General features: G+C 35.3%; 1 protein-coding gene across 1 annotated transcript; it reads left to right on the top strand.

Moving 5' to 3' along the window:
- The first annotated feature begins 6,878 nt into the window (after nt 1-6,878).
- On the top strand, nt 6,879-8,103 carry LOC112747023 (uncharacterized). Its single transcript, XM_072216310.1, is given in 3 exon segments — nt 6,879-7,095; nt 7,200-7,335; nt 7,605-8,103. Coding segments are annotated over 3 exon segments (561 nt in total). The 5' UTR covers nt 6,879-6,940; the 3' UTR covers nt 7,875-8,103.
- Nucleotides 8,104-23,182: the final 15,079 nt, after the last annotated feature.

Raw genomic sequence — 23,182 nt, 5'->3', positions numbered from 1 at the left:
TGAAATTTGGAAGTGTTCCGGGTTGAGTGGAGAATCAGCCAAGGTATGGTTTTCAGTTTCCTGTATCTAAAATATAATGTAATGTGAAAACTTAGGCTAGTGACCCTAGGATAAGGATTGGATTGTTGGTGTTGATGATTGGCTCGAAAATGATAATTATGCATTTGGCTAATATCCTTGGAGGTTATGAATTTGGTGTTCTTGTTGATGGTTGTATGAATTGTTCATGACATGGATTAGGTGCGTATAATGATTGGTGAATTTGCAGTTGATAATGTATTTGATAAGGATATTTAATGACTTGTATTGAGTGTTGTGAATTAGAAATATTGGGTTGGAACTTGATGAAAATAGAGTCTTGGTTGGATGTGGATATAATGTGGGAGTTGATTATATGGATTGGAAATGTTTGATGTTGAAAGGCTGAGTTTTGGTTGGTTTAAAAGAGTTTTGGAAGTTTTGTGTTTTGAAATTTGGAGGTTTTGCAAGTTTGATGAAAACTGTGTTTTTAGTCCAAACTTTGACGGAGCACAACCTGGCCTCCAGACCCCCGATTTATGTCAAACTTATTTAGAAACAAAATTGGGTCCGTGATGCACCACTATTTCGTGGTACATTTTGTGCTTAATTTTAGTGGATTTCATCCATTACTCCCACACTTATTCAATGAAATAGCATGGTTTTATAAATTTATCCTAATTTGTGCTTAAGTGTGAAAACATGCTTTTTAGTCCCTTAATTGGTTAATTTTAATTCACCTTTGATTTTACTAGATGCCTTGATGAGTTTGTTAGTGATTTCAGGTTGAAAAGGCTGGAATGGATCAAAGGAGTGAAGAGAAAAGTATGCAAAGTGGAGAAATCATGAAAAATCAAGGATTTGGGATGCATTCATCGACGCGCACACGTGGAACGATGTACACGCGTGGAACGACGCGCACGCGTGAATGTGAAGTCGCATGGCGAAGTGTACGCGTACATGACGCGTACGCGTGGAAAGTAAAATGCCAATCGACGCGTATGCATGACCCACGCGTACGCGTCGATGCTCGCACGTGACCTCATTAAAGTGAAAACGCTGGAGATAATTTCTGAGCGGCCCAGGCCCAAATCCAACTCATTTTTTGAGCCTATTACATGCAGAATTCAAGAGGAGTCAAGGGGAGGAAGCACATAGTTGAGTTGTCATCATGCTTTAGTTAGTTTCTAGAGAGAGAAGCTCTCTTTTCTCTCTAGAATTAGGTTAGATGTAGATTAGGATTTCTTAGATCTAGGTTTAATTCTTGCTTTGATTTACTTTTTCTTTACAAATTCTTGTTCTTCTACCTTTGCTTTCCTAGTTTAGCATTTTGTTCTTTGTAATTGTTTACTTTGTTGTTGATGCACTCTTGTTCCTTCTATTTTCCTTTAATGCAATTCATGTTGATTTCTTTTATATTACTTTGTTGTTGATTTCTTGCAATTAGTAGTTGTAGATTTACTTTTCTTCCTAATTCTATCTTGCTTTCCTTTTATGCCTTCCAAGTGTTTGACAAAATGTTTGGAAGGATGTTAGAGTAGATTTTTGTGTTCTTGGCTTGGGATGGTAACTTAGGTGAACTTGAGTTACTAATGTCCAAGTCTTGATAATTGGTGTCCATTGACTCTAGCCTTCCCTAAATTAATTAGTGAGAATGTTAGGACTTATGGATTAGGATTGGTGTAGCTCATTTGATTTTCCTCCATTCGTTAGAGGATGACTTAATGAGATTGATCCTTGCAATGATCATATTGTGGTTCGTAACAAGGATAAAGATCCTTAACCATCAACCCTTGCCAAGACCTTTTTATCATTTGAGTTTCATTTACTTTCTTGCCATTTACTTTTCATGTCTCTTATTCAAAATCCTAAAATATGCATCTCATAACCAATAATAAGAACACTTCCCTACAATTTCTTTGAGAGACGACTCGAGGTTTAAATACTTCGGTTATTATTTTTATTGGGGTTTGTTACTTGTGACAACCAAATTTTTGCATGAGAGGATTGTTTGTTGGTTTAGAAACTATACTTGTAACGAGATTTCATTTGTGAAATTCTATACCAACGAAAAATTCGTTCATCAAAATGGCGCCGTTGCCTGGGAATTGCAAATGTGTGCCTTGTTATTGGTTATTGTACATATGTTAATATTGTGAATAGCTTGAGTTTTGGATTGCTTGTTAGTTTTTGCTAGTTTTAGGATTTGGTTCTTTTTGTTTCTTATTAGATTTTATTTTTATTTGCTCTTGCTATCATGAATTCTCACCCTTTTGACTATGAGTTTAGTTACAACTATGTTGTAGGAAGTGGAGATTACAATGAGAACATGCACCAAGGTTGGAACCATCAAGGGTGGGAGGAACCTCAAGCGTATGATCAATCCTTTTGGCAACAACCTCCACCAATGTATTATGAGCAACAACCATTCCATGATTCATATCAATCTAATGGCTATGGTAGACCTCCTTGTGACTATCAAAAACCATATGCCTATGAGCCTCATCCTCAACATAGCCCTCAACCATACTCACAAGTCCCTTTCCACCAAATACCTTCCTATGGCCCTCATCTATCATATAACCAATCACCCTTACCTTATCCTTGTGACCATTATGAGAGAAAACCTATAGAACCACCCACATTCCAATACAATTACTCCCAAGAACCACCTCAATACACTCCATCTCCGTATTTTCATCAAGAAGAACCATCTTCCTATTATGAATCCTTTATCCAAAATAATGAACCCTCCTATCCACCCCAAGCTCCAATGGATGATTTTCTCATTTTGTTACTTCAAGGGCAAAGGGAAATACAAAAGGAGACACTAGAATTCATGGTCGCCTTGACTGAGGTGGTAAACTGATTAACCTCCCAATGCTTGAACACTCAAGGCACTTCCATTGCCAATTGTGGAGAATCAATTGAAGAACGTAGTATGAAGGAGAGATTAGAAAATCCGGTGGAGAATGAGGAGTTAGATTTGGTATTGGAACAATTGGATGAAGCTATGATTGTCGAAGAAGAGGAAGAAGTGGTTGAAGATTTAGGAGATGTTGAAAGTCCATGGGAATGTAGAATCATGGAGCCCTCTTCCAAGAAGCTTGAAATTGATGTTGAGGAGGGTGTACAACCTCCAAGGCATATCATTGTTGGAGACTTTAAAGAGGTTTATCAAGAGATGGATTCAATCATTGGTGACTTCTTATCCATAATTGAATCCTCCCCCGTTGGACTTAAAATGAAGATTAAAGAAGAAGAAGCACAACCTTCCATGCCCTTGGTAATCAATGAAAAAGAGGTTGAAGGAAGCTACCAAGAGGAAGAAGTTAAAATTAAAGAAGCTTGCTTAGAGGTGGAGGTAATCAAAGAAGAACACAAGGGAGTGGAGCTTGTAAGGCCCTTGGAAACACCTCTCCCCAAGCCATCACCATACATTTTTTCATTCAAGTGGGTAAATCTCTTATCTCTAAGCTTAATTAGCCCACTTGAATATGGTTTGCTTGAGACGAATGGGCAACTTAGAGCACTTTGTGGCTTTAAGAGAAAAAGGGAGATGGTTAGTCGTTGACATTGTAAATCAAAGTTCATGATGGTTACATGTTCAAGGCTTAATAGCAATCGTTGGTGTATAACTAGATTGCTTGGGTCTAGGAGGATGTTTGGTCGCTTAAGTGAGAATTCTAAGGTCATGCCACCCGGATGGATTAGTGATAATCAACTTGAAGACGGGTGTGGGAACAAGATATGGGATCCGGGAATACATAAGGATCAATTTTGGGAGCTCATAGCTTGTGCGGAACTCCATCAAGGCTTGAAGCTATTAATTTTGAAGAATGAGGCTTATTGGAGACCCAAGCATTGGTGCATGTTCCAAGATGAGTACAAGCACAAGCTACCTTGATGAGGAGCTCCCCATAAGTTCAACTTAAAGACAATAAATAAAAGTGCTAGGTGGGAGACACCCCACCACGGTAAAATCTTTCCTTTTTCTCTTTTGTAAATATTGGTAGGATTAGTTTAATTTTATATTTTGATTGGTTTGTTGAGTTTATTTAGGAGTTTGGTATATTAAATAAGGTCTTATGGTGTTTTGGTAGCTGTTTGGAGGTTGGAATGCTTGGTTTGGTGCAAGAACATAGAAAAATTTTCAAAAACAGAGCACCAACCCACGCGTATGCGTGACCCCAGGCTTTCGACCATCCACGCGCACGCGTCACCCACGCGTACGCGTGGATGCAAAATTTTCACCCCCCCAGCCAAAAACCCGAGAGTTGTGCCCACTTCATGCCAACTTTGTTCGCGAGGCACAACTCTACCCATGCGTATGCATCACCTTATGCGTACGCGTCGGCCCTCTCTGAATAACACACCACGCGTATGCGTGACCCACACGTACGCGTCGCTTCCATTTCACCTCACCACGCGCACGCGTCACTCCACGCGTATGCGTGGATAGCCCTCTTCACCACTCCTCTTTTCTTCTCTTCTTTCCATTCCTTTCCTTCTTCTATCTTCTCTTCTCTTCTTCCCTTCTCTTACCCATCATCCAACAATACCAAACACCATTTATAACCATTCCTTTTAGTTAGTTAGTTGTTTAGCTAGTTTCATTTTTGTTTAATTTTCTATTTCTCATTATAAGTGTTGGATTATTAATCTTGTTTGCTGTTATTGCTGCTTATTTACTTGATGCTATTTTAGCATAATTATTTTTGGATATTCATTGTTGGATTCTCTTGTTGAGGTTACAAGTTATCACCTGGTTTTGAGTTTCTATAGTGAACACTTGTGCATACCAAGTACATGAGGATTGCCTTCAAGCTTCTTAAACCTTTTTGAATTGCATGATTTGGCCACCATGTGATTTGAATCCTTTTCTTTGATTAGGCAATTTTTTGATGGATGTCGTGCATCTATCTTAATGCATTGTGTTTCTTGATCATATGCATCCATATGTTATGCTTATGCCTTAATGACATGATTGACCATTAATTATTTACTTATGTGCTCTACACATATGTGAGCTAATCATTTTGGCATATGTTTCTTTTGTGAAATTGGATTGGAAGCTTACCTAGGAACATCCTTTTGAAATTCTCAAGCTATATGGACCATACTTGCTATGTGATTGACTTTTCATATCTAGTTCTCTTTCACTATATTGCATAGCAACCATGTTTTCCATCTTATGTCCACTAGGTGATGTGAGCCAAATTCAAAGCGTGTCATTGTTTGTTGTGTAAGTTTCATACACCATTTGTACATTAAAGTCTACTTACATATCAATCAATGTCCACTCATCATCCAATTCACAATTGCTTGATTTTTGGCTTGAATGCTTTCATGCTTCTTTATTGCTTGTTCGGTTGTCTTAACCTACGAGTTTAGAGCATCTCAAGCACACTAGAATAAGTGAAGTGCATGTTCCTTTTTGTGTAACTGTGACATAGCTTTTCAAGTTAGTATGTGTGTTCTAAACTGCGCGCAACTTGGAATACACACTCACCTTTTATCCATGTCGCACATTGGGTCACTCATTCGATTCTAGTGGTATTTACCTCATTCCAACAATATATGCTTCCTTGCTTTTGCATTTACTTTTCTTACTATCCTGTCTTCTATTTTCAGGATGAGTCATTATAAGCTAAAACGGAAGCAGGACAAAGAACACGCAGCAACCAGTTGATCCACCAGCTGAAGGTGGCAACCCGTGTAGTCGCCGTACCCCCTTGCTCATCTTTGAATGCACCGAGGACGGTGCAAACTTTAAAGTGTGGGGAGGTCGTCCGACCAATCGGCGTTTTTGGGTGACAAATTTCTAATCTCAACACTTTTCCATTTCATTTTTTTAGGTCTTCTAGGACTTTTTGTCGCATTTTCCTATTTTGCATATATATACATAATAAGCTTAGTCAAAATAATGAAATTTTCAAGATTTCTATCTGTAGGGCGCCCTAATTGATTTGAGTGAAAATTTTTCATTAAACTTACTTGAATTATATATATTGTGGATCATGTTTTGAGCTAAGAACACAAGCTTGTGAGTTTTGAGCCTAATTGTGTGGTTACGTCATATAACCACTTATTTTCCTTCTTGTGTGCATTATTCTCTCTCTATGATTGTAATCTTTGATTTGTTTGATTCTTTATGTCCATTATTTTATGCAGACATGCATTTATACGATTGAGACCATTGTTTCAATTAGCTCACTTACCCAAATAGCCTTACCTTTTATCTTCCATTGTTAGCCAACTTTGAGCCTACGCTTAACCCACTTGTTCTTAATTTTAGCACATTACAAGCCCTAAAGCGAAAAACAATAAATGTCCATAATTTGGATCTTTTATTAGCTTAGGCTAGTGAGTGTATATCATTCAAGTATGGGAAAACTTGGGACATTAGTTGAGTAAAAGGTGTGTGTTGTATTTTCATTGAAATCATGGGAGTCGGGTACATACTCATGTGTTAATTAAATGTAAAACCATATGCATTGATATTTTTGTAGGTACTTTATTACAAAAAGAAAAAAAATATATATATATATATATATGAAAAGAAAAAAGAAAAAATAGAAAAAGAAAGAAAAGACGCTACAACAGTGGAGCGTTGCTTTAGGGTGTGTTTGCCAGTTGGAGTTTTGGAGGGGAAGGGATGAAAAGGAAGGATTTCAAGAGTAAAGAGGACTTCATGTTACTCTTCAAACCCTTTTCTTTCGGTCTCTTCCTCTCCAAAACCAAAAGTAAATGATTTATACTACCTTGCTGCATGTTTAAATATGCTGTGGTTGCCTGTGTTGTACATAGTGCTGGTTGTGTTGCACGCATTTTTGGATAGATTGATATGCCCGTGTCCCTGTTGGGTGTACCCATGTGTGTAGGTGGATAGGGAGATTGTCATAGAAAATTGAAGGTTTATATGGCAAGTAAAGCATTATTAATATTTTGTTTGTTCCTTTCGTTCATTTTAACAGTATTAGATTCCAACCCTTGGAGAGAAACTTCAAAGCCTGTTTATGTACTAACGCAAAAGGAAAATCAATTGTGGACAATGAAAACCCGAAGAAATAGAAGGTTTGATCCACTTTTATGCTTGCTTTTTCACCCCTCCTTAGTAGTATACACCATATTTCCTACCTGAGATTTTTTTTCTCTTTCTTTTTCTTAATCTCTAACAGTGAGGTTGAGAGAGAGCTTGGCTTATTATTTTCCAAAGGAGGCAACTGGAGATCTGGACTTGGGAATCAGTCCAAACAAGCAAGGGGAGGAACAAAGTTTCAAATGCTTGTGGAAGATATTAGAGAGGGAGTGCTGGTATATATTCATACAAATGCATCACCACGGTTAAATTTATAATTATCAAAGTATTGTGTCGTTGTGAACATTTAGTAATGTGAATTTCCAACAAATTCTAACTTTATGCTCTACCATTTTATTTTGATTAAATGGTAATATGATGATTCTTTTGCTGCTGCATATAAAACACCTTGAGTAGGTCTTGTTTGTAAGATACTGCGTATTTATTGCAACTTTTCAGTCATTAGAATGGTTTAATTGCTTACAACTTCACAATATATTTGCAGGAATTTGAAGATGAAAATGAAGCAGTAAAGTACTGTGACTTGCTACAAGGAGGTGGTCAAGGTTGTGAGGGTGTTGCTGAGATAGAAGCCTCATCGGTAAAGAAAACTAACAAATTGTTATTTTCCATCTGTGCTACTTAAATAACTTCCAAACCATAACGTCCGCAATGTCTATTCCGCAGAGGGAGGACACCTCCACTACCCGAAAGCCTTCAGCTCAATCTGCGAGCTCGGAAACGGTCACTTGAAGACCAGGCTGACTCGATATGAAAATTAAAGTTCCCTTTTGTGATAAATGGCATTGGCAGGGAAGCACATTATGCTAAGTTTCTTAGGCCCCCGATAGGGAAAGAAAAAAGAAAAAGAAAAATGATAAGATGTATAAAACTATTAAAGCCACGAAAAAAAATGTACAAAATTATTATTATAGCTTAGTAAAACTGTAAGAAATTGATTTCTTGATTATAATTGAAAAGAATATATATAGCATGTACGGTTATGTTACACGTATACGACAAAACTCATTTACAATACTCAGCACGTGAAAATTATATACTTCTCTTGATGTTATTGTTTCTTTTTCATCTTATTGTTCTGTCGTTGCATCTTCTTTTTCTGCTAATCCTGCTTTTAATTATTGTTGTTTTTCCTTCGATTTCTTCATCATCGATCTCTTTTTCTTTCTCTCGACCAGCCTACTCTCTTTTATTTTTCATCTTTTAGTATTGATAAAAAATAATTTTTACGAAAAACATGAAAACCACTAAAATTTTAGTTAAATAATACAGATTTTTTTTTTGTTTATAATTATTCTTATCCTGGTTCAAAATTCAAAATTAGACCCAAAAAACAAAGCTTATGTACGTCAAATTCCCTTCACTACCCTGTCTAACTTTATAGGGTCCACCTGGTATGTAGAACCTTAACTGCACTTACAAATAAGTTCATATATTTAAGTATGAGATCTTAACAACTCCTAGATAAAAGGGGAAGATAACTACCCGCTAGAATAGGAAGGGAGGTTACAAATGTGGCTACAAGATCACTCATTCGATTGTGTAAATACCTCTTCCAACTCAGGTATTTCTCAACTATAATCTACATAAAAACCTACCTAAAACTCTTACTAATTTAAGCATTAGAATCTCTTACAGGTATCACCCCATTCTCAAGATGTCGGATGATGGCACATCTTCCACAGAGACATCGAACTTAGCATCCAAAAGGAATTTGAATCTCACGTTTAGGTTCAATCCATCCATTTCAAGTAATCATTGTAACATCCTATATTTTTAGAAATTTAAATATAAAATAAGATATAATTTATTTTACTAGTTTAAACTCTTTATTTTTAGGAATTATTTTATTAAAAATAATTAAATGATTTATGAGATAAGTTGATTTTTATATTAATCAGGATTAGTATATAATTTTATTTTAATCGAATATTTTGCATAATAGAAATTAAAACTCAGTAATGGAAGAATTACATAATTTAATTTACGTCATTTCTATTATGAATATTTATTTTATTAATATGAGTTTTTAAAGACTAATTTATTAGGAATGATTAAATTAATAAAATACTTTAAATTTAAGTCAATTAATATTTATGTACAATTTTTATTATAATTAGTTATTTTATTTAAATTGAAATTAAAGTTCCGATAAAAAAAATAATAAAAGGTCTTATAATTTAATTTAGGTAATTGATATTTCAGGTTTACAGTGTACCTTATAAAATATTATTAATATATTTATTTTGTAATTTAAATAAAAAATAATTATTTGAACTCATTGGTACGTTGATAAACAAAATTATATATGTTTTTAAAGTAATTTTACAGTATTATATTTAAATCTTAAGTTACTTTTTTATCTCGAATATTTTGTAAAATTCATATATTACTCGTATATATTTTATTCTAACCTTAGTCCTATGTTCATTGTTTTATACGTTATTATTTAACAATAATGCTCTGTATTTAAGTAATTTTCCTAACCAAGTCCAACTATGTTATTTTCTCTCACGTGTTGTGCTACCTTTTCTTTCATACTTTCATAATAGACTTTTAATGTAAATCTCTTCAACATAAAGCTTCCTCTTCAACGTAAAGCTTCTTTGTTCTTCTCTGATTTCTCTTCAGATTTTCGTTCATTTTTGTTGTGTTTCTCCTCTGATTTCTTCTCTTTCTCTTCAAATTTTGATCTACATTTGAATAACATATTACTCTTTTGAATCGAATAGCGTATTATTCTTCTGAATCAAATAGCATTTTATCAAAACAATGAATGATTCAAGCTCAAATCAGTTGAATGAGAGCGATTTAGATTATTCTTCAGAATCGAATCAACTGGACGAGGTTTTGATTGGTCTTCATTTTATCTGGTTTCATTCTTCAATAATTTTGAATTGAATAGAGGAATGCTATTGAATAAAGTAATAAAACCAGTGTTCAATTTTTAGTTCATTTGGTATTACACAATGGTCTTGTTTTGATAATATTTTCAGTTTATTCTAGAATGCAAGAATTTCTGAATTTGAATTTATATAATGGACACTTTTCGGTTTATTTGTTATTACACAATTGGCTTGTTATGATCTTATTTCGGTTCATTCTTCAACAATTTTAAATTGAATAGAATGGAGTGCAATTAAATAAAGTGATAATGAATAATTTCGTCCTTCTTTACTAAAATCAATGTTGTTTATGAATTTGAATTTGGATAGAATGCAATGGTTTCTGATTTTATAGAATGCATATGTTTCGACTTATTGGTTATTACACAATGGTCTTGTTATGATAATATTTCGGTTCATTTTACAGTCCAATGTGTTGTTGATGAATAATTTATCCCAAAGGTCGAGATGACTTTCAAGACAATCGAAGAAGCTGGAAAGTTCTATAAAGATTATTCCAAACTTGCTGGTTTTTCTATGAAAATAAGAAATACCACTCAGAAGGGAGATGAAATTAAGAACGAACTAATTACATATAGTAGAGAGGGAAAATAAAAATCCAAGATATCTCCAACTCTGAAGACAAACCCTTCAGCCGGAATAAACTGTCCAGCCAGGATTTATGTGCATATATTGAAGGACATTGGTCTTTGGATTATGATACGTGGCCAGGAGGGCATTTTTGTCATTTTAGAGCTAAGAGACAGAATGGTAATCTCTTCATATTCAAAGATTTGAATACTCGAAGAATTGTACCATGCCGGTCTTGGACATTAAAAAGACCAAGAGTCCGTCTAAAAAATAGTGGTGTTGAAATGACAACAACTCATAAGGCCCATTGGGTTAAGGCAGGACAACAAGCCCAATAATCTTTTCAAATTTAATGGGAGGCATAATTTATTATTAATTTTTGAATTTTATAGGCATTTATTTTAATTTGTTTTGCTGTTAGAGTTTGTTGAAAGATTTGATTTACTTCTAATTTGCTTAATAGTATTTTTAGGAATTTTAAATTTAAATCAAATTTGATCTAATATAATAAGATCAAATCTGATTTAAATTAATTATCATATCTTTAGGATTTTAAAATTTAAATCAAATCTGATCTAATCCAATAAGATCAAATTTGATTTAAATTAGTTATCTTATCTTTACGAGATTTAAATTAAGTTATCTTATTTTATCTTTTAGTTAGTTTGTTAGAGGCCTATTTAAACAACTTGGTGAGATAATTTACACAATTTTTGATGAATAAAATTTTCTTAGTGCTTTATGCACATTTTTTAAGTGTGATTAAGTGAGGTGAGTGATTTGCTTCGCTTGTTGCATGAAGAATATTGAAGGATCCAACATTATGGTGATTCAGGTGGTTTCTTCAACTTCATCCCTCTGATCTAGGTTGTCAAAGACAGGTTCTTTGAAGACCTAGTAGGAAATTCCATCCGGTGACCTAGGTTGCTAAGGACAGGTTTCTTACAGGTCTAGTAGGAAAACCTTTATCTATCCTTTTATGTTTCTACCGTATCTTTTCTGTTGCGTCTTTTCTCCATCCTTTTTCTTATCCTTTTATCTTTCGTACTAATCTCTTATCATCTGGTATCAGTTATAGGTCATAGGTAAATTCTTATTTATCTATACGTTCCATGGGTCTTGTTTAGTCCCTTTATTTTTTTTCTCTTTAATTTCTGTAAATTCACTTTAGAGTCCACAAAAAAAAAAGAAGAAAAAGTTGCAAAAAAAATGATTGAGTATTACGATAGTGATGACAAAGGAATTTCATATGTGAAAAAGGGTTCTTGGTTGCAAATCCTTGCATTTAAAAGGAGGAATGATCCTGAAGCTTATTTTGGATGGAAAAGGAAGGTAGAGTCAATTTTTGCAAATTGCATCCTTTCAGAGGAAAAGAAGGTTCGACTGGTACAAGCCAATTTTTCTGATGATGTTTGTATATGGTGGATTGAATTAGAAAGATCTAGAAGACGGTATGGAAAGAGGCCAATTTGCAATTGGAAAAAGATGAAGAAAATTATGAGGAGCCAGTTTGTGTCATCATCATACCACATGAGGAATCGAGTTGTGCCATCATTATACCACAATGAATTTTTTAGAAAATTTTGTAAGTTACAACAAGATTCATAATCAGTGATGGAGTACCACAAGGAGTTTCTATATTTGATGGAAAGGCTAATATTAAAAGGAGTTTCGAGGTTCTTATGGAACGATTTTTGTTTAGATTATGCGAAGAACTTGCAGATAAAGTACAACGTTACCGTTATGCGACCATGGAGGATTTGGTCAAGTTGGCCATTGACATGGAGCATATGCAACAATTTATAGCAATTTGGAATTCCAAATGAGCAAAATTTGAGGATCAGACACAAGTCAAAGTTTCTGATTTCAAGAAGAATATTATAGATCGATATAAGAAGAGGATTTCTTCTACGCCTATCTTTAATTCTTCTTCAAAGCCAGATATGGAAGAATTTGTTGAGTATGCTGTAGATGGAGATGTGTCCTTAGAAGATTTAAAAGTGCATAATTTCTCAACTGGGTCCTTGGGATGTGAGCAATTTGAAAAATATGAGAGAAAAAAAACTGAGAAAGAGAGTGAGTGTTTGAGTGAAAAGAATCCATGTTTGATTGAAAGTAAGAGTTTTGAGAGAAAAGAGGAGAATAGTGAGCGAGAGGAGTCATGAGTAAAAAAGAAACTCAGACCAATAAACACAATTGTGAGAGAGATCTATAAAGTTTTAGCCTAGACAAGAGTCCATTAGTATCATTGAATTCCACGAAGTCCTTAGTTTTTCATACATCTAACCATAAAATTCTTAGTATTTTTATATCAATTTTTCCAGGCTTTGTAGATTCAATGGTCAATTATGGAGGCATTAATATAGATGAAAAGGAAGAAAGACAAATTGCACACTTTGAAAAATATGGTGAAAGTATGGTTGAAAAAATTGAACTTGTACATATGAGGGGACATAGCCACAATTCAGTAGGTAGAGAAGAGCCATCAAACTATAGTATTTGAATTTGGGGATTGGGTTTGGATTCCTTGGAGGGAAGAAGAGCTTCTCATTGAAGAGGGAGAGGATGATATGTGGTCAGGAGGACATTTTTGTCATTTTAGAGTTAAGGGGCAGAATGGTAATCTCGTCAAGTTCAAAGATTTGAATACTAGAAGAATTATACCATACCGGTCTTGGATATCAAGAAGGCCAAGAGTCCGTCTCAAAAACAGTGGTGCTGAAATGGCGACAACTCATAAGGCCCATTGGGTTAAGGTAGGACAACAAGAAGCCCAATAATGCTTTTCAAATTCAATGGAAGGAAAAATTTATTATTAATTTTTGAATTTTTTAGGCATTTATTTTAATTGGTTTTGCAGTTAGATTTTGTTAAAAGATTTGATTTACTTCTGATTTGCTTAGTAGTAATTTTAGAGATTTTAAATTTAAATTAAATCTGATCTAATCTAATAAGATCAAATCTGATTTAAATTAATTATCATATCTTTAGGATTTTAAAATTTAAATCAAATCTGATATAATCCAATAAGATCAAATCTGATTCAAATTAGATATATTATCTTTAGGAGATTTAAATTAAGTTATCTTATCTTATTTTTTAGTTAGTTTGTTTTAGAGGTCTATTTAAACACCTTTGGTGAGACAATTTACACAATTTTTGATGAATAAAATTCTTAGTGCTTTATGGACGTTTTTTACTGTGATTAAGTGAAGTGAGTGATTTGCTTTTCTTGTTGCATGAAGAAGATTGAAGGATCCAACACTATGATTATTTTGCGTGGTGGTTTCTTCAAATTCATCCCTCTGATCTAAGTTGTCAAGGATAGATTTTTTGAAGGTCTAGTAGGGAATCTCTTCCGATGACCTAGGTTGCTAAGAACAGGTTTCTTAGAGGTCTAGTAGAAAAACCTTTATCTATCCTTTTACGTTTCCGCCACGTCTTTTCTGTTGCATCTTTTCTCCATCCTTTTTCTTATCCCTTTATCCTTCGTACTAATCTTTTATCATAATATTTCTAAAGTTATTCTAAATCATTTACATCCTTGTTGTCCAGATCGAGCAGAGATGCTTAAACAACACAAGGAGCTTAGCATGTTTGTATGTCGTACCATTGAAAATAATGAGGAAGCTAGAATCAGAACGGATAAAATATATCAGTCATTTGTAGTAGTAGTGGGTGGTCATCGTGAACTAAGTTTTTTTAAAAAAGATATGAGAAATTATATTACAATGGAAGTACGAAATGTTTCCGAACAAGATGATGCCAAAGAATTTGGGAAGTACTTATTAAAAATGAAAGAGAAGAATCAAAATTTCTTTTTTGAGCTTAACCATGAAGTTGATCACTCTATCAAAAATGTATTTTAGGATGACGCAAGAAGCAGGGCTGCGTATGAGTATTTTAGAGAAGTTATTTCATTTGATATGACTTACAACACAAACAAGTATTCAGTTCATTATGATATAATATTCGGTTCATACACATAACCAGTTTTGGTTCATAATCGTTGGTGTCCATTTGCAGGTACAATATGGTTTTTGGCTCTTTTGTGGGTGTGAATCCATGGTCAGTCGACACTTCTTGGATGTGCTTTGATGAAAAATGAGGATATTCAGTCATTCAAATGGTTATTTGAATGTTGACTTCATTGGATAGGAGGAAAGGCACCAAAAGGATTCTTACCGATCAATGCACATCAATGCAAAGGGCTATTGAGAACTTTATGGCAACAACAATTCACTAGTGGTACATTTGGCATATCAAGAAGAAGATCCCAAGTAAATTAAATGGCTACAAGCGACACGAAGAAATCAAACAAGAGATGAGTCATGTTGTTTGGAACTCGTTTACAAAAGATGCATGTGATAGGAATTGGAATGATTTTTTCATGAAGTATGGTGTTTGAGGTTATAAGTGGCTTTTAGGTAACCAAGGATTCATTTGAATTAATTGATGTTATTTTTTCGGTGAAAACGGGTATATGTTTCAGTTCATTTTGTGTCTGATTTCGGTTTATTTGTAGAGCTATTTGAAGATTGTTATTTATGGATTCTAGTTTATTTTGATTATCACTTTTAGATTGGGATAAGAAGCACACAAAGGAGCGAGAGAATGCATGCTTTTTTAATAAGTTTATTACATGCAATAGCTCCTTGATTTAATTTGTAAAGCAATATAATAATTGCCTAGGAATCAGAGAGCAAAATGAGAGAGAAAATTTAATGCTGCAGATTTTCATATTGTCATACCGTGTGTAACAAAATCATCAATAGAGGCTCAATTCTAGCATGTGTATACTTGATGAGCGAATAATTTATACACTTTTTGGCATTGTTTTTACATAGTTTTTAATATGTTTTAGTTACTTTTTATTATACTTTTATTAGTTTTTATGAAAAAATCACATTTCTGGACTTTACCATGAATTTGTGTATTTTTCTGTAATTTCAGGTATTTTCTGGCTGAAATTAAGGGACCTGAGCAAAAAATCTGATTCAGAGGCTGAGAAAGGACTGCAGATCCTGTTGGATTCTGACCCTCCTGCACTCGAAGTGGATTTTCTGGAGCTACAGAAGCCCAATTGGCGCGCTTTCAATTGCGTTGGAAAGTAGACATCTTAGATCTGTGGACCTCACAGGATCCCCACCTACCCCAACTCACTCTCTCTCCTTTTCACACCTTTCCATAACACCCTTTCCCAAAATAACCTCCACCAATCACCTCCATTTCTCCTCCAAAACCATCATACAACCCACCTACCCCTACCCATTCAAATTCAAACCATCTCCCTCCCAAAACAACCCCTATTACAAGAATTCCCTCTCTATTCCACTCCTATACAAGCCCCTCAAATCCTTCATTTTCACACATCATAACCACCTAAAACCCCCTTGGCCGAACCATTCACACACCTCCATCTCCTCCATCTCTTCTTCTTCTAATCTTTTCTTTCTTCTTTTGCTCGAGGACGAGCAAATCTTTTAAGTTTGGTGTGGAAAAAAGCTCTGTTTTTTGTTTTTCCATAACCATTAATGGCACCTAAGGCCGGAGAAACCTCTAGGAAGATGAAAGGGAAGGCAGTTGCTTCCAACTCTGAGTCATGGGAGATGGAGAGATTTATCTCAAAAGCCCATCACTAGAAAGAGGATGGAGCAAACAAGAGAGCCCACTCATGGACTTCAACAAAAGCATGAGAAAATTCCTCATCAAGAAATTCCTGAGATGCCTCAAGGGATACACTTTCCTCCACAAAGCTATTGGGAGCAACTTAACACCTCTTTAGAAGATTTGAGTTCCAACATGGAGCAACTAAGGATGGAGCACCAAGAGCACTCCATTATCCTCCATGAAATCAGAGAGGACCAAAGAGCCATGAGAGAAGAGCAACAAAGGCAAGGAAGAGATATTGAGGAGCTCAAGCACTCCATATAGGATCTTCAAGAGGAAGAACTAGCCGCCATCACTAAGGTGGACCCGTTCTTTAATTTCCTTGTTCTTATTTTTCTGTTTTTCGGTTTTTATGCTTTATGTTTTGACTATGTTTGTGTCTTCATTACATGATCATTAGTGTTTAGTGTCTATGTCTTAAAGCTATGAATGTTCCATGAATCTTTCACCTTTCTTAAATGAAAAATGTTTTTATTTGCAAAAGAACAAGAAGTGCATAATTTCGAAATTTATCTTGAAATTAGTTTAACTATTTTGATGTGGTGGCAATACTTCTTGCTTTTTGAATGTATGCTTAAACAGTGCATGTTTGAAATTGGAATTAAGAAAAGTTAACTCTTGAAAGAATAATGAAAAGGATACATGTTATTGGTGATCTGAAAAATCATAAAACTGATTCTTGAAGCAAGAAATAGCAGTGAAAAGCAAAAGCTTACGAAAAAAATGCAAAAAATAAAGAAAAAAAAAGAAAGAATAAGAAAAAGCAAGCAGAAAAAGCCAATAGCTCTTTAAACCAAAAGGCAAGAGCAAAAATCCAGTAACTCTTTAAACTAAAAGGCAAGGGTAAAGATGATCCAAGGCTTTGAGCATCAGTGGATAGGAGGGCCCAAAAGGAATAAAATCCTGGCCTAAGCGGCTAAATCAAGCTGTCCCTAACCATGTACTTGTGTCATGAAGGTCCAAGTGAAAAGCTTAAGACTGAGTGGTAAAAGTCATGATCCTAAGCAAAAGAGTGTGCTTAAGAACTCTAGGCACCTCTAACTGGGGACTCTAGCAAAGCTGAGTCATAATCTGAAAAGGTTCACCCAGTTATGTGTCCGTGGCATTTATGTATCCGGTGGTAATACTGGAAAACAAAATGCTTAGGGTCACGGCCAAGACTCATAAAGTAGCTGTGTTCAAGAATAAAAAAGAACTTAACTAGAAAAATCAATAACATTATCTGTATTTCTGAGTTTCTAAAGAGGCCAACAATTCTGAACTCCAATGGATAGAGAGATGCCAAAACTATTCAGAGGCAAAAAGCTACTAGTCCCGCTCGTCTAATTAAAACTAATCTTCATTGATATTTTTGAAATTTATTGTATTTTCTCTTCTTTTTATCTTATTTTGTTTTTGGTTGCTTGGGAACAAGCAACAATTTAAGTTTGATGTTGTGATGAGCGGATAATTTATACACTTTTTGGCATTGTTTTTACATAGTTTTTAATATGTTTTAGTTACTTTTTATTTTATTTTTATTAGTTTTTATGCAAAAATTACATTTCTGAAATTTACTATGAGTTTGTATATTTTTCTATAATTTCAGGTATTTTCTGGTTGAAATTGAGGGACCTGAGCAAAAAATCTGATTCAGAGGCTGAGAAAGGACTGCAGATGCTGTTGGATTCTGACCCTCCTGCGCTCGAAGTGAATTTTCTGGAGCTACAGAAGCCCAATTGGTGCGCTCTCAATTGCGTTGGATAGTAGACATCTTGGGCTTTCCAGAAATATGTAATAATTCATACTTTGTCCGAGATTTGATGGCCAAAACTGGCGTTTAACGCTAGCCAGAGACCCTTTTCTGGCCTAAAACGCCGGAACTGGAGTTAAACACCCAAACTGGCACCTAAGCTGGCGTTTAACTCCAAGAATGGCCTATGCACGTGAAAGCTTCAAAGTTCAGCCCAAACACTCACCAAGTGGGCCCCGAAAGTGGATTTCTGCACTATCTGCATTTAGTTACGCATTTTCTGTAAACCTAAGTTACTAGTTCAGTATAAAAACTACTTTTAGAGATTCATTTTGCAACTTATGACATTTTTTACATCTCATATTGTATCTTCTACGGCATGAGTCTCTAAACCCCATAGGTGGGGGTGAGGAGCTCTGCTGTGTCTCAATGGATTAATGCAATTACTATTGTTTTCTTTTCGATCACGCTTGATTCTGTTCTAAGATACTCACTCGTACTTCAATATAAAGAATATGATGATCCGTGACACTCATCATCATTCTCAAATTTATGAACGCGTGCTTGACAACCACTCCCGTTCTATCTGAGCTCAACGTAGTCATTGGGCGACAGCTTGAGTGCATATCTCTTGGGTCTCTGATCCACGAATTTGACTTGCCTCTCTTGACAACAGAGCATTCGAATCCGTGATATTAGAACCTTTGTGGTAGAGGCTAGAACCAATTGGCAGCATTCCTGAGATCCGAAAAGTCTAAACTTTGTCTGTGGTATTCTGAGTAGGATCTGGGACGGGATGACTGTGACGAGCTTTAAACTCACGAATGTTGGGCGTAGTGACAGTGTGCAAAAGGATAGAGAGATCCTATTCTGACACAAGTGAGAACTGACAGATAATTAGCCGTGCGGTAGCTGTGCTTGGTATTTTTCATCCGAGACGAGAGATCCGACAGTTGATTAGCCGTACAGAAACTGTACCTGAACCATTTTCACTGAGAGGACGGATGGTAGCCATTGACAATGGTGATCTACCAACATACAACTTGCCATGGAAGGAAGCCATGCGTGTTTGGAGAAGAAGACAGTAGGAAAGCAGAGATTCAGATGACAGAGCATCTCCGGAACCTCAACCTGTTCCTCATTACTAAATCACAAGTATCATTCATTTCATGTTATTTACTTTTCATAAACAAAATCATTTTTATCACTAATCTCCTGACTAAGAGTTACAGGATAACCATAGCTTGCTTCAAGCCGGCAATCTCCGTAGGATCGACCCTTACTCGCGTAAGGAATTATTACTTGGACGACCCAGTGCACTTGCTGGTTAGTTGTGCAGAGTTGTAAAGGTGTGATTGCAATTCCGTGCACCAATACTCATGAGAAGTTCAGGGAAGTTCAAGCACAATTTTGAGGAAAGGTGAATTGTATCACAAGATCAATGCAGTCAGTTCTAGGTTATATGGCATATGAAGTTGTAGAATATGTTTCTAACTCAATGTTCAACAAGTTTGTTGTTACATACGATGTGATATCATGCAAAGTAAAATGCCAGTGCTTATTGTTTGAGTCAAGGGATATATTGTGTTGTCATTCTCTAAGTGCCTTAAGCTTTGAGCAAGTATATAAAGTGGCACCAAAATATATATTGGAGTGTTGGAGTAAGAACGTAAAGAGGAGGCACACACATATCAAGAGCAGCCAAGACGAACCTTTATTGGAGCCAAGAAGCAAGAGATTTGATGATTTGGTGTTTTGCTCACACAATATTTGTGAATTTGCGTCAGAATTTGAGGAGTTGACTGGAATTTTGCACCGGGCTTTTGATAATGTCTTGGATGAGATGCAAGAATATCAAGCATAAAGTAAAAGCAAATGTTCATTATCTCACGAAGCCTGATGGGGGAAATCGTCGGTAAAGAATTTCACTAAAATAATCGCGTTGCAAGTATAGATCTAAACCGACAATTAAACCTCAATCAAATTTAATTTGTTTGTCACTTAAGCAAACCCAATAAAAGTAACCGAAGAATTAAACCTCGGGTTGTCTCTCAAGGAATTGCAGGGAAGTGTTTTTACTATTGGTTATGGAAAAGTATCTTTTTGGGTTTTTGAAATGTTGAACAAGGAATGTAAATGACAAGAAAATAAAATAACAATTAAGAAAAGTGTTAGCAAGGATTGATAATTGGAATTCTTATCCTCATTATCAATGTCACTTGTGACCTCAATTGTCCATTGCTCTTACTTAGTCAACCTCTAGCTATGAAGGAAAGTCAAGTGGATAAATCAATTTGATTCCTCAAGTCCTAGCCAAATCCTAAGGAAAGACTAGAGTTAGTGGAATTCAAATTAACTAGCAACTTTCAATTATCAATCAACAAAAGAGTTTGATAACTCAAGAGTCTCTAATTACTCAATCTTAGCTAAGAACATAAAAAGCTAATTTAAAATCCAACCAAGCATTTCATCAAACACTTGGTGGGCACAAAATAGAAGCATAGAAAAATAATAGAGAATGTAAAATCTAAAACCAACAATTGCAAGCATCAATGATAACAAATAAAGGAAGAAGCAATAAACATGAAATACCTTAAATTGCATTAAAAGAGAAATAAAATCTAACATGAGAATTCATAAACTAAATTAGAAACATAAAATAATCAACAAGGGAAATAAATAAACTAGAAAGCTAGAACAAATAAAAGTAGAAGAGAAACTAATTAAACTAAGATATAATTCAGAATTTTAGAAGAACTAAAGCTAAAAACCCTAAAACCTAGAGAGAGGAGCTACATCTAAAACCTAAAATTATGTGAATGAAAGTTGTCTCCATGATTCCCCCACTCTGCAGCCTCTAATTTGTGTTTTCGGGCTTGGATCTGGGCCAAAAACAGCCCTGAAATCGCCCCCAGCGATTTCTGATACGTCCAGCATGTGGCTCTGTCACGCGTACGCGTCGTCCACGTATACGCGTCGCTGAACTTTTGCAAGGTTACGCGTACGCGTGATCCATGCGTGTGCATTGCCTAACTGCATGGCAACTATGGCAAATTACATATCATTTTGAAGCCCCAGATGTTAGCTTTCCAACGCAACTAGAAACGCCTCATTCGAACCTCTGTAGCTCAAGTTATGGTCGATTTAGTACGAAGAGGTCAGGGTTGACAGCTTAGCAATTCCTTCAATTTCTTGTATTCCTTCCACTTTTGCATGCTTCCTTTTCATCCTCTAAGCCATTCTTGCCCTATAAACCCTGAAATCACTTAACACACATATCAAGGCATCGAATGGTAATAAGAGAGGATTAAAATTAGCAAATTTAGGGCCAAAGAAGCATGTTTTCAATCATAGCACAAAATTAGGAAGGAAAATGTAAAACATGCGAATTCAATGAATAAGTGTGAGAATAATGGATAAAATCCACTAAATTAAGCACAAGATAAACTGTAAAATAGCGGTTTATCAAAGTCGTTATGTTGAATGATGTTAATGACCTTCAAAGTCCCCCACATGTTAGAACAAGAGGATGTCCCAAGAATAGACTGGGATCAAATATGGAAAAAAAGATCGCAAATGCAAAAAAAAAAAAAGAAAAAGCCAGCTCTAAGCGAGGTAACATTGATTTGCTTTTGATTAGGAAAAATGCATTTGTGCATTTTGCTAATATATGGTTTTTTTTTTTTTGCAGTTGAACCTTTTAGATGGTGGATCAATGATTCAGTCAAGCTCCAGCCTTTATCACGCACAGGATATGAATTATCTCGGAGAGGGTGATAGAAGTTTTGGTGTTTATTAAAATAAATTTTGCTAATATAATGTTTTCCCCTTTGATGAAAATGAGGGTTAATTTTTGATTTGTGTTATTTTTATTGAATAGTCACATTTTGATTTTTCAAATTAGTTGCTATAATTGTGTTGTGGTAAAAAGTTTTAGGTGTTTATTAAAATGCATTTCGATTCATGTATGTCTAAATTTCGGTTCATTTGAGTTCTAGTCATATAATGAGGGTTGATTTTTTATTTATGTTATGTTTTGTTGAATAGTCACTTTTTGCTTTTTCAAATTATCTTCTGCAATTGTGTTGCAGCAAACCGCTTTTGGGTGTTTCTGCAATTGAATAGTCATATAATGAGGTTCATTTTTCGGTTCATTTCGTGTATAAATTTTGGTTCATTTGTATTTTTGTCGCTCTTGAGATTTGATAAATACATTCAACCTATTCAGTGTGAACCTAGATTCATTCAAATTAATGTGATTTCAATACAGGCCATATATTTCCAACAAATAAATCAAAAGAAATTTAAGAAAAGATTTTCAAATATATACATTAACATTTACAACAAGTGAAAGAAGTTGTTCATACCCTGACCTAATAACTAAAGACAGGCCCAATAAAAGATAAGAGGTCCAATCGATAACGGGGGTTTCTAACTCATACCCGACCTCTTTGAAGAGGTCAGACATCCTAAAGGAGCCTGGCTCTGCTTGCCCAAGCAAGTAAATATCTCTGCGAATCTCTCCCACCATATCTATCTTCCCTAAAAGATAGATCTTAACAAATTCCTAAGATAAAGGGAACGGTCATCCACCAATAAAGGTGGAATTACTCCAACAAATGTGGTTATTGACTTTACTATAAGTACACTGACACCCCTCAGGTATAATTTATGTTCTAATCTACTAAAAACTTGCTAAAATTCCTTGCTAACTTAAGCATTGGAGCCTTTTGCAGGTACCACCCACCTCCTCACGAGAAACTCGAACGGCAGCACCAAGAACAAGTCGGTCGTTGCCACTAAACGAGTCTAGACTTCATGTTCAGGCCCAGATCACTGTTTTAGGTAACCCTTATAACATTGGCGCCGTTGCCGGGGACTTGAGATTCAACCATTGATAATGGCGGACCACCAGTATGAAGATGGGCATATAGCATCCGAATTTGAACTTGAGCCCTAACAGGAGGACCATGCCCTCGTCTTACTTCCAACACAACAAACAAATGTCCCCCATGGAGAGGGAACATCGAGAACCCCCCAGAGACGGATTCAATCAGAGATCCACTATTCTGAGAATGAGGAACCTCCACCAACAACGAAGATACTAGGTATAGTGCATGGTCAATGAGAGCAACTAGAGCAGCTCGACCAAGAAGTTGAGCGACAACAGGAAGCAGAACGAGA

This window comes from Arachis hypogaea, chromosome 15, assembly GCF_003086295.3.
Source record: "Arachis hypogaea cultivar Tifrunner chromosome 15, arahy.Tifrunner.gnm2.J5K5, whole genome shotgun sequence".
NCBI lineage: Eukaryota > Viridiplantae > Streptophyta > Magnoliopsida > Fabales > Fabaceae > Arachis > Arachis hypogaea.
This window is presented reverse-complemented; position numbering and strand designations above follow the sequence as displayed.